Here is a 13,368-nt window from a genome sequence, read left to right on the forward strand (position 1 = left end):
CCATCTATGGATTTAGTGTGCTCTTAGAAATGATACTGATCTGACACACACTTATGTGCACAAGTCTGTCTGGGTAATAACATCAACCACTTCTTAACATAAACATGATATTATATTAGTATATGCACATGAGAACACACTTCTGTGCTTAAAGAAACTGATTTGTTGAGACAGAGTGAAAGGAAACAGCATAAAATTAAAAAGCTCATTAGTAAGTAAAGCTCTGAAATTGAAGCCGGTTGGACAGTCTCTGATTGGTCAGTCTCCACAGTCTGCAGGTCACTTGTCATTTATGTCAATTTTGTAGCATGGCTTCAGCTGTGATTAGCTGATGGTAATCTGGGACGTTGTTTACCTGGCTCAGACTGTAGCTAGTCCTCCTGGCTGTCCAGTGGTCAATATGCTGATCGGACTCCACTGCAGGCTGCTTGTCCTTTTGTCCCAGGAATCTCAATTAACGACTTAGTCCAAAGGTTAGAAGAGCAGCCTCGCAGCCAGAAGATTACAAAACAGCCAAAGGCTTGAAAAATCTAGGTTCTGTTTGATTAACTGGATAAACACGTTTTAATTCAATAACTTGAATGTTTGCAAATATTATTTGGATAGATATTTTGTCATCCTTAAAGCTCCTGCTGGCTACATCACTGATTTCTATTTAAGAGTTTGATCATTTGAGCATCTTTTCATAAAACTGAATCACACAAATGGGGATACAGGTGCCATTTTTGAACATACCCTCCTGGAAGACATTTGTTGTGCTTCACTCAGTTTTACACATGAAAAGGGAGGGAAGTAGCTGTGTGAAAAATAACAATAGGGAGCCTGAGAAAGGAGTTCAAATCCTTTCACCTTTCTCACCTGCACTCAGTCGGCAAAAAAATCACTGTGAGAGGTCAGTGTGCATCAAAGGGTTTTACTGTTAGATCTGAAACAGAAATGCAGATACACACTGGTCCATTTAAATGTAGTACAAGTTAAGCTGAGATGTGAGAGATAAACTATAAGGATAAGGATAATATACTATGGGATGTCACAATGCATCCCACTGAAAAGTGTGTAACATGCCATTTGAATCATTCTGTAAAGCAGCACAGTGTAGCACAAAGCCAGAAACACAATATCCAAAATGTCAATCAAAATCTATATGTAATCAGTTCAGAGTATCACTGTCTTATTTTATCTATCTAAATTAAACAGATTGCGTTTTTTTACAGTACAGACAATAATCTACTGGTCTTATTCGCTACTATCCAAAAAATGTACAATACAACAGAAACTCACATCCAGAGGAGAATGTGCTGTACTATGATAACAGGGTATTATAGTACATATCTCTGTGGGCATAACACTCTTATTTGGAGCCCCGCTACACTGGATTTTCATATTGCCACTTCTCAAAGTCAGTGGACAAGATTGCAGTCAGTCCCCAAGCAATATAAAAAGCTTTATTAGTTTGTTCCCACATCGCCCAGATTTATTTTTATCTGTGCGTGCGCTTGCATGTGTGCATCTCCCGACATTCACTTCCAGCCATCAGTGTGATTGAGGGGTTGTTGTCAAGTTTAATAAAATTGTAAATGTGCATACTACACTGTATTTATAATAAATGTGCATCACAACAGCTACATTTCAACATGCATGTATTAGTGCATGTGGGCTTATCAGAGCAGATTAGATGTGGGTGTTAGCTCCTTTTCTATGAGCATGTTTTACTCATGGGTTCATCTGACTGCCATGTGAAGACAGAGTTAAGTCGAGTGTGTGGGACTCCAGCTGTATACTGTATGAAGCCAAGCTGTTTACATGGAAGGGAAGAGTAAAGAGCTGTCCACACACCCACACATATACATTTTGTTGTTTCTACCCCAATGGAAAAAGTCACACAATTTCCTGTCTTGTTTGAAGCATCAACATGAATATCTAACAAAAAGACGCTGAGAATGAAACCCCTGCAATATTCCTTCTTAATTAAAATGCTCGTGGCAAATTTTGTCGTGGCAGGATAAGTCATTTCTAGACCAACTAATACCTTTTTTATTAGTTACACCATGGTGGATTCCGAAGAAGGAGGCATCTACTTTCTAAACTGCTCCATTCAGTTTAATTATGTACATGTCACTGTTAGGAACAACGTTACTAAGGCATTAAGGTAAAAGATTAACAGTTTTAAATTAAATGCCCTAGGTTTGTGTGTGTGCGTGTGTGTGTCTCCTCTACTCCTGTTTTATGGTTGTGCAAAGTTAAACCTGATTCTCTTGCCATAGTTACAGATTCTATGGTAACAGAGTGTTTACCTTGTGCGGAGGTGTTTTTACAGCAAGCTCATGGGAAGTCAGCTCTGATGCGAACAGTCAGCCTTGAGACAGACGCAGGCAAACACACACACTTGTTCTCCTTTATCAGAAACATTTCAGTTAAATGTCAAGTCACTGGTGAGCTAACATTCACTGAAAGCAGAATCTGATGGAACAGGGGCAGTAGGGGAGAAAAATCTCACCGAATCATAGCTCGCACCACTGTTATACAGGCTACTGTTAATGACACATCAGTTGTGTACACGTGAGCATAGGAGTGTCCTTAGGTTTTATTTCTCCACTATATCTAGGGATGTACATAAATGTGTTTTGTACCTACACACCTACCGCAGTGTGTATGATATTAAATAGGTGAAAATTAGTGTTGTTAATCAATTAAGATATTTAGTCGCATGAACACACCCTGAATGCTTTTAGCTGCTTCTCTTACTAGACATTCACAGCAACACCTTGAGAAGATCCTTGTATCTGATCATAACCTGAGGATCAGTGACACTTCTTGCAGCTGTCAGAAGGTATCTGACACATCTCAGCTGCTAAACATACTGGAATGACATATGCATTTATTAAACTGAAAGCCTTTTGTTTAATTTCAACTGCAGTAGTAATTTTGTAGTCCAAACAGTGTGGGTAGTAACTTACATGACTTAAGTCGTTTGTAAGTCAGAGAACTCATTTAAGACCACTAAGACATGTAAAATCATTCGAAAGTGATGCAAAACCATCACAAAGAAATGCTAAATCATCACAAAGCGATGTAAAATACCCACTAAGGCCTTTTTATAGGGAAAAAATGCCTTTTAAGATGTTCAAGCCCTGCAGATACGCTTGTTCTTAGAACTGAGGGAAACTGCAGTGATGGGCGGAAACTACAAGTGACGCCTTTTACGTACACATAGTCATTTGATCCACTGTTAATGTAATAACACTGATTATAGTAGTGTTAAATAAAATGTACTTATATGTAAACCTCATGAGGTACACATAAGGGTGCAAAAAATGAGGGCACAAGAAAACATCCTCGTTTATGTCCCTGCAACAACATAAAAGGCCAAGCAGAGTTCCCTGTCTGCATTAGTGTTACAACTCTTGCTGAATTTTATTCTAATTCTAAAGCTCTCTCCCATTTATGTGTGCCTTCTCAGATAACTTTGTGAGGGAGAATCCATGTAGTTGTCAACAGTTCCTCTGCTGAGGTAAAAATCCCCAACTTACTGTCTGCTTTGTTGTACCTTATGCCTTACAAGTGGAGCGGGGATAAATGAGGTTTTGTGGTGTGGACGTGAATCTCGTGGCCAGGCTTACTTATTTATTTATTTTAATAAGCCTGTTAGCAACGGGTGTTGTCACAGGCGGCTGCCGGAGCTTAGGGGGAATATTAGTTTGTTGATTTGGCTGATGGGTTTTGGAGCAAGTTGATTGGGTTTTTTCCCTCCTTTATTCTTTGCAGTTCATATACAGTAGGTCCTACCGGCCACATTGCTATCAGCCAGTGCAGCACAACCTATCACCAGAGAATGGAGACTATCGTTTCCATGGCATCAACTTTATCTCTTTTTATTGTACCACCTACAATATTAATAGATGGATATCTGTCCATCTCTGCACACCATGTATCTATGGAACAGTCATCCATCCATCATTCCACTCCTCATTTAGAATTCACTCTTTTCCTTTGTGTCACCCTCCAAATCTTTCTCTCTGCTGTCTTGGTCCATCTGCCTCTGCCTGTTCTTGATTATTTTTTCCTTCTCTTCCTCTTTTAGACTTTGCTTTTCTATTTCAGCTGTTTAGCTAATGCTTTAACGCAGAGGAACTTAAATGAGTGACGACAAAACAGCTTCAGATCTGACACCAGCAGTATTAACAGTGTCTAGTAACAAACAGTGCATATCTGTGATCTGTTTCCTCTGCTCTACTCCTTTTCCTGTTGCACCAGTACACCTGGTTGATATTTTAACTAATTAAACTTGGTCAAAATAACTGAATGCTGTATTAAGCACTACACAGTAAACTAACAACCAGCCAGTTGCTATTGGTGAATCAACTACTACAGTAAGCAACCATAAATGGCAGCACAGCAAATTATCACTGAGGAATGTGAGGAAGAGTGTTGCTTTAAATCTTGGAAAACATACCTTTAAAAGGGAAATGAACTGATTGCATATTTTGCATATCAAGTTCTTTTAGGGTTTTTGTGAAGTAGGCTATGACTGCATCTATAAAGCCTATAGTGGTTCCAGAAGGGGCTGTGTGAATGAAATCTGATAAACTGCCTCAGGTGGTAACTTGAGACATCAGTTGGGGCTGAAGTTTGGAAACTAAAAAACAAAAACAAACTGGGCATGTGGCAAAAGAAAGCAGCGAGCTAGCAGCTCGAGGCTACATCACCCACTACTAGTGTAACACAGTTGAATCTTTACTTCGGAGCTGTGTTGTCTGGTCAGTAACGTAAGCATGAGGTTTTGAAAATAAAGAAAAATGTGTTAAATAAAGGAGATAAAATCAATGCAGCAGAACCAGAAGTTTTGATGATTTTTTAAAAACTGGCCCTCAAGAGTCTGACAGTGTTATAGAAACACAATGTTGAATTGGTGGAGGAGTTTTTTTAAAGGGATCCCCATCAGTGTCCGCTAATTATGGTTTAAACATACATAACTTTTTTTTTTTAATAAAACAGTATTTAAAGCATATTGATATCAACCTCAAAAAGGCAGTAGATTTAATTCAATCATTAAGCCCTATGTTGACGAGACTTTTACCAAAATATACAGTAATACTATATATAGTGATATTGCAGGTATTATGCTGTGTTCAAACATACTGTATCATGATGAAGATACCGTCCAATGAGAATGATGCATAGCCTAGAATAATGACACACTATATGGGTCACAGTCATTTTGAATAAATACACAAAATATGTCAACGTTGAGTTCAGCAGCAGCAGAAGTTTAGAATTCAAAGTGCCCTGTCGCTCTTAGACTGTCAAAGACACAATACTGACAATAAAAGGTAGACAAGACAGAATATTCTTATGACTGGCAGGTTTGTGAAAGATTGAATCATACTGTAGGTTCAGTGCAATGGTTTTCCCTTGAGTACTATAGCGGAGAAGTACTGTAGATTCTGTACCACTTGTCTCACCCCACCAGGCAGCTTCATTGTCAAACGGTCCTGTTGTTTGTTACATTAATATGAGAAAAAGGCTTCAATCTCCCACAGAGAGAAACTGTTTTGTTACATGATATCCCTGAACGGCTGGTGCTGTTTGAGCCTCAGCACACCATTTAGGAAGGTCAGTCATCTCAACAGTTCTGCTTCAATTGCAACCACAGGACCACCAGCATCTACTGACTTTACACCAGTTCTGTTATATTGCAGAAATGCAACAAATCTTCACGTCCACATCTCGTAATGTAGTTATTAGGGAAACGAAGGTTTGAAAATGTGTCCAGCAACACATTTTATTACCTAATTAAATATCCCAAAACGCTGAACCCCACCCTGTCTCCCCACAGACTAGTCTGTTGTGATACAGTTCATCTGATAGCTCTTGTTGCACTGTAACGTAAGTTTCGGTGTAGAGAAGTAATTTTTTTCATATGGTCATGTATAGCTTTCATTTTCTCCGTCAAGAACTGGAACAGCATGTGTTGGTGGTGGAATGTTAATACTATTCACTAACACAGGGGCCTTTCAAAGCTTTTCTAAACAACTGATGCACAGGTGAGCTTGGTGTATTCAGTCACTAAAGAAGTAGGTTCGAAAACTTCCATCAAATCGTAATCCGTGGCACAAATCGTCTTTTTGTCCCACAGCCACCCAGAAGGACTGTTGGGACACTTACCAGTCACTCATCGCTTGTTGTGACAGTTTTCCTCTTGTATTTTAATTAGCAAATGAAATATCAAGTCTCATGGTATAGTATACAGCCCCTATGGATGGTGCATTCTATGCAAATACAGTACATGACCTCTGTTAATTTCTTTCACCAACTCCTACTTTAATTAGGACTTAAAATTTTTTTGTAGAATAATTAGCTTCACTGCTGAATAATCTGCCTTTTATTTAGACTTAGATATATAAATATAGTTTTTTTTTTCATGTTCTTAGCTGGGTAAACATCAGAGAAGTTAAATTGGGGGAGTACTAAGGCCAAAGCCATGCAAATGCTAATGCCACATGGGCTGGAATCTGTGTTTTCACTTCCTGTTGTCAAAATCTTACAGGAATGTTCAATAAACATGCTAGCTGAGTTTATGTTCTAATTACAAGTCCTGGTTCAAAACCGGGTAGCAATGAAACCAACTTTAAAACAATGCAACAAGGCTAAATGTGCTACTGAAACTGCATCATTATTTATTCCACCCTGGTGAGAATAAAGTTCTGGCCCAGGAAAGTGTTCAGGACACTGGGAAACCCCACTGCTCATGGCCATTAAAACAGCTTCTTCTGATGCTGCGCAGCTGAACCAAGACAGAGCTGCTGGATTCCTCTGGGTGGTCGACTGCCTTCTTATGAAACTGATAAAAAATTCATCTTGCCCGGTTCTGCTTTATCTTCAGCTCCCTGCAAAGCTTCATTTAATCTGCTTTAAAAGCTCCACCTCGATCCGGTTCACAGTTGAGAAGCTACAGAAGCTGGCTCCTGCTATGCATTTGTATGAATTTCTCATACAATTACATTAAGATTTACAATACTGTAAATGTATTTTCCTGAGAGATAACCCATAGAGAATCAGACAAGATCAGCATGACAAACAACAGGTTTGTTTTTCAAGGCCAAAGGCTACAGTATCATGACAAACACATTTATGCACCTTTAGAATGACCAGCAGAGAGGAGAGAGTTAACATGGGTGGAAACTAGCATCAAGTGAGCTTTTCGTTCATGGAGAGGGATTAGACGCCTCTCACTGGAAACAGAGGCTGGATTCAATCCAACCCTTCTCTTCTTGCTGCTTTTCTTTCTTTCACTTCTCTTATTATCCTCCTCTCTCACCCCTCCATCGTTGATACTTCTCTGTCCTTTATTTCTCCTTCCTCTCTTATATTCCTCTATCCTCCATTGCTTCCTTTATTCCTTTATGCACCTCTTAGCTGAATATCCCCGTGATCAATTCGTTAATTCATTTTTCAGAAATTGAACATTTTGGTTGTACAAATATTTTTCTAAGAGGCACTTTTTTCAGTGGCAAAGTGAGCACAATGTGCTTTTTTCATTCACTAAATTCTCAGTTTATCATACAAATACAATGTGATCTGCTGTATAGCCTTTTCTTTCCTTTTACTTTGGTAAAGATCTTGTTTGTCCTGATTACAGTTTGCATTCTGTGAGGATAAAAGGGCTTAAAACACACCTTCACACAATGTCAGGGGCTGCTCCGAAGCACTCACAAAGGTCACCTAGAACAGGACAAGTTGATACCTGGGCTCAGCTCACTGTACTGTTATTTGTCTGTGGTAGGCTGGATCATTTTACATCTCAACCCAAAACTCACTTACGCACTTACATTAATTACTGTTGGGCTGCCCTTAAACAATGCATTTACCGTATGCCACACCTGTTCAAGATCTGCTACCAATACAATCCCTATACAAATCAGTATTCCCTGAGGAGTATGCTCTCTGTTAAATAATCCTGCAGTAATACACGTTTAAATAAAGGCAATTAGACATGGTCACTCTTCTCCTAAACAACTAGCACCCTCTTAATAATGCAAATCTCACACTTTGGATAACAGACAGGCCTCATTAGTCTGTTCTGTTCTACTGTAGGTTGTCTTCTTGTCTGCAGGTCTTCTGTAGGATATACTCTTTCTTCAGAAAAAAGAAACACCGCATTGCGTAAGAAGAAAAAGCCCCTGTGTCTTCTGCATCTTATTTTTGGAAACCTAATGCCTCTGAGAAAACTCCTCTATCATTATCATATGATCAGTCACAGCTCCAGGTGTAAAAATGAGAAAGACCAGTGACATACAGCATCTAATGCTGTACGAGTTGCTTTGTAATGTCTCTGCGATTTCCCTTTTGTTTTTTTAAATGTACTTTTTGATTGAATATGATTGAACTGCTTACCAATGACTTTAAACCAATAGGACAGTTAGAATTTCAGTAACTACTCTTTATGAACAATTATTATTTGTTCTTAATTTGTTTGTGTGTTGGCTACGATACACAGTACAATGCAAACCGTGTTGGCATGTCAATGCATATCACTATCTCACCTCGTTAGTTACCAGATCCTGCCCTCACAGTGGTTTCTTACATCACATACAGGTCAAATGGTCTGAACTTCAAAAAGAAATTCACAGACAGAAATCAGCCTTTAAAGGGCTTTCCACACTGTCAGCCAGATGCAGCCTTATTATTGTTATTAGGTGCTCTTAGTAGCTTATAAAATTGTTTATCTCACAAAGCTGTGAGTACACAGCCTTGGCCCATTTCTTTAATTAAACAATTTATTACAAGTGGCTGCCATGTGTTTGGTCAGATATTTCAATTGTTAGAGTTTGGCAACTGTCTAAAACACATGTATGAGGCAAAATTACTTTCACTTCCAGAATCCCAGTTTCTCAAAATAGAGCTCGTCTGGAGGCTCGGGAAGCCAAAAGCAGCCAGGATATCATCCCCATCAACATGGTGTCACACCGCAGAGGAATAATATAAGAGCTGCTCACACTGTCAGACTTGCCTCAGTCTAAACCCAGAGGGCAGAGATGGGGATGAAGAACACTGCAGTGTCAGTGTGGCACTGGAGTTCCTGACACTTGTCAAAATGCCAACTTGCTGCTTCAGCTTGACAGAAATAATTTATCACAATACATATATTATGCAGTTTGATGCTGTGGCTGAGGAAAGTTCTAAACCTAGTCAATAAAATAGCACATCAGGAAAATCACAACTACTGTATAATTCACTTCACTCACTGTAATGTCAGTAGAGGCACTAACCTAATATACTGTGATGATTAAAAAATAAATAAATAAATAAATAAAATAAAATCTTAGCATGTTGCTTGGTAGATCTGGTATACATGTGCATGAATGGGCAAAGCATGACAACAACACAACAACCCTGACCTTAGAGGGAGATCTGTTTGGTACAACATAACTGCTGAATGAAGGAATCCACCGTGCAAATTAGTATCATTGGAAAGAAATGACAATGGATCTCTTCATGTGTTTGTTTTCTTTGTGGTGTTGCAGAGCTTATTGTCAAACTGGCAAAGGACAGGTTTGGAGCCATTCAGACAGAATATCAAAAGGTAAGTGTGTGTGTGTGTGTGGGTGGGTGTGGGTGGCGAGTGTATTAAAATGATTTTTGCTGTGCCTATTCATCCACCATTACGGTACTACATCCGTGCAAATTTTGTCACCCAGGTCATAGTATGCTGAAAAAACGTAGAAGGCATCAGGACACAGTTTTAGGTAGAAGACGTTTCACCTCTCATCCATGAGGCTTCATCAGTTCAAACTACATCCAGATGCCTTCTAAGTTTTTCGGCATTACTGTACTACATTTTTCTGATTGGATGTAGCTGTTTATGATAGAAATTAGCCTCAGAGATACTGTGTACTCCATGACAATAGCTTTTACAAGCCAAGGTGAGGTTATATTTTTACTGGCACCCCAGAATGAAAAGTGGTCATTGCTTCTGGCACAACCTTTTGTCTGTGGTGTATTGTTACAATATGCAGCTATAAGGATATGCATTCCAGTTTCAATTTTTTTTTCTCTTTTGTTGTTCTATTTCATCTACATTTTTGTTTTGTGGCTTTGCTCTTTCTTTGATGCTGCTTTGCCTTTTGTCTTCTGCATGCCCTCTTCATCTGATCAACTCTGATCTGGCCTCTCAGCCAGAGAACATAGTGCTGAGTCTTCAGGTAAAGTGTGCACACTGGATTTCCAATCCAACTCATCCCTGCTGTCCTCCTGCTCCACTGTCCCCAGTCACAATGGGGCTGCACAATTCTAGTTCAAATTCTGCTTTTTTAAACACATTTGTGGTTATATTTTTATTTTTGGTTTATGCATGATTAGTTGTGCAGCCCTACAGCTTTCATCCAGCCACCACATCCACCTCACAACCACCTTGGAATGCACCCTTTAGTTTGGTCAAAACTGTAGCTGTCATTTGAGACATGTTCTCATTCAGAGCTTTTCATGCTTCATGGAGGAGCAACAATGCTGACTGCATCATGGTTTTGTACTAGTTCCCTCTCTTTTCCTACTTGGCAACCGAGGACAGGTGGCCCTATTAGGTGGACACCATGTAAACACACACCAGCACATTCATGACAGAAACACACAAACATGACAGAATGAATAAACTGCTGGCCAACCAACTAATTTGCTTTTCAGCAGTATTTCCTCTGACATCCACCCAAACCACGCCAAGTTACACACGTCCACATACATACTTAATCTTTTTAGATGCTGATGTGTGCAGAACACACTGACCTGGACCATTGATGCACAGTATAAAGCACTGCTACTGCTTCACGAGGCTTCATAAAAACATCTGTGAAACCGCAAAACAAAACCTCTCCATGTATATCACACTGGCCCCTTAGAAGGAACAAGAGGGAGATAATCAGTTTTCCAATTCCTCTTGAAATATGTGATATTATATTCATTAATTTTAAGGGTGCATTCAGCCAACCAATGGCAGTAAAAGCAAGACCAAACATTTCTTTGAAAATCTGAGAAAGAAGATGTTAACATGTGTCAGTATAGCTCAAAGGAAATACTGTAAGTTACCCACTTTCAATCATACTGTGAAGGTTTTGTAAAACAAACCACCAAATATCCTTCTAATATAAAAGGTTAGCTAATCAGTGAAATGTCTTGGTGCATTCTTAGTCTAAATGAAAACCTGGGTTTACATAGTCCAGCTGTGGTGGAAGGCTTTACTGGCATATGGACAGAGCAACAGGTTACACTATGCAAAGAAATTCCTAGTTTGCAGTCTCTCTCTCTCTCTACATTTTTGCTATATGAAAAGGGAAATAAAAGTATATGCAATGTGGCCACTCCCAAACAAATTTACTATCAAGCAACAGGATAAGGGCCAGAATAATAAATAAATTTAGAAGCACCAAAAAAACCCACAATGAGCATGATGTTAATTTGTTCATGAAAGCTCCTATAAAGCATTGTCAGATATTCACTTAGAGTGATTGAGCAGTTTAGGTTAACAGCAGTCCTCGTGGCCACTGCTGGCATTGAATCTGATTAAAGTTGTAGAAGTGCCTGTCTTCATCATTAAGACATGCTGCCACCTCATCATCCAGTTTGTTCTTATTGGAAGGTCACCTTCTTCTTTTGGGCACTTGCCAAGACAAAGATATAGTACAAAAATAGTCTGAGCTGAACATTTTTGACCTTTTCTGTGAATAACAAGCAAAGCCCTGAAGCAGAATGACAATGCAAGCGTTCAGATTTGCACAATCTCCTCGACAACTGGGTTGACATTGGTGCTTTTGGATGACAAGGACACACATATACTCACACATGCTAAATGTCTCTTTTTTCCATTGCCCTTCTGCATCTTCACAGTTTTTTGGTTCCTTGTTTTCTCTCTCCATTTCCACTGACCATAAAATTCTTTAAGGCCAGAAAGGGTGGGACTGATGGCCATTTTCTGTCTGCATCTTTAAACTACCTCGACACAGCTAGAAGCCTCACTCATCCACACACTAGCTTGCTAAGGGAATTTTCTAAGTTTGCACAGAGATTTTCATATGAACCAAAGAAGAATACTCCTCTCAGATGCATTCAGAAGACATTTCTTTTTACCCTGCATGTTGAAAAGCAAAAGCTGCAGGTCCCTGGAGAAGGCAGGGGGCACTGACTTAGGAGGGCAATTAAGAATAGTGCAGATCAGCTGGGAGAGCAGTTTGTTCATTGAGGAGCAGTGATAGCAGTGTTGCTTTGATCCATTCTGAACGAGAAGCTATTGGAATATCAATGAGGCACGATACATACAGTGTGGAAATTATCAATACCCTATTCACCTCTGCCAATTACCAAAGCATGTGCTGAGTGTAGTTTAGACAGGAGCAGTAAGAGTATGAGTGCTGGGGTGCATGACAAGAAGAGCTGGAAGAACTACTGAGAACCTGCTAATAACAGCTCTTTAACTCTGTCAATATACCAGAAGGAATTTGTATGAAATTGTGTTGAGTCTTCTTGAATTTTTCTAATATTCAATCAATGTCGAAGACTACTGAGGCTTTGCGATGAGGAATGTGCAGATGTCATAGCTGAATATCCACAGCTGAAGGAGAATCCCTGTTCAGTACAGTACAACAGCACAACCCAGCTGTCTCTGACGGATAGGTATCGAACAGTATGAAACAGTCAGCATTCTTCAGCTCACTCCTGTGTTAAGGGGCATGAGTCCATGCATTTTATTCTTACTGGTCTTCATCCCTAATTTACTAGCTCTGACCTCACTACACTCCTACTAACTGTTTAACCCTAACAACTGCCCTCTAATCTAACTAATTTCTGCAGATACTGGATATTTGCAACTTATACCAAAGTAAATGTGACCTAATATAACACAGTTTTACAAGTGAAACTAACTTGACAACTATGAATTTTATTGTTTATCCAGTTAGGTTTAGAAGACTGGGTGGTAATATACAATTATTTTCCAGTTCCAGATTTAGGGCTGTTATGTGACATTGCATCAATTTTCATTGGGTAGCTGTATATTTGGCACTTTGTCAAGAATCATGTAAATTCTTCTATTTCACCTATACTCAGCTGGAACTCAAAGCTTAAATCCTATTTTGAACCAAGTGAAAAAAATTCTGCCACAGCCAAGAGATAATTTCACCCATTTCATGGTTTCTCAAACTTCTCTGACCCTCTCAACTGAATTAGATAACCAGAAAAGGTTGAGTGATGCACCTAATTTTTGCAAAACTGAATGAGACTTTCTGCAAAGAAATCATTAGAAAGGCTGGACTTCATTAAAACAAGTCCAATTATCACTCCCCAGGGACTGATTTGTCTTCTTATTTAAAATGAATCTGGATT

The 13,368-nt window shown here is 39.2% G+C and overlaps 1 protein-coding gene and 1 long non-coding RNA gene across 17 annotated transcripts in view; one reads left to right on the forward strand and one right to left on the reverse strand.

Annotated features, from left to right (window-relative positions):
* Positions 1-13,368, reverse strand: part of LOC109956331 (uncharacterized) — a 55,143-nt gene that overhangs the window by 15,557 nt on the left and 26,218 nt on the right. The window lies entirely within an intron of this gene.
* The window catches only part of prom1a (prominin 1a), a 65,128-nt gene that overhangs the window by 13,433 nt on the left and 38,327 nt on the right, over positions 1-13,368 (forward strand). For 10 of the 15 annotated variants that reach the window (XM_020593219.1, XM_020593209.1, XM_020593193.1 and 7 more), the window contains exons 2-3: positions 9,525-9,583; positions 10,176-10,202. In XM_020593219.1, coding sequence (XP_020448875.1) covers positions 9,525-9,583; positions 10,176-10,202 — 86 coding nt within the window. The remainder of the gene's footprint in view (positions 1-9,524; positions 9,584-10,175; positions 10,203-13,368) is intronic. The other 5 variants (XM_020593241.1, XM_020593271.1, XM_020593248.1 and 2 more) reach the window with 1 other exon arrangement.

The sequence above is a fragment of the Monopterus albus genome, unplaced genomic scaffold, assembly GCF_001952655.1.
Source record: "Monopterus albus unplaced genomic scaffold, M_albus_1.0 scaffold2.1, whole genome shotgun sequence".
Classification (NCBI taxonomy): Eukaryota; Metazoa; Chordata; class Actinopteri; order Synbranchiformes; family Synbranchidae; genus Monopterus; species Monopterus albus.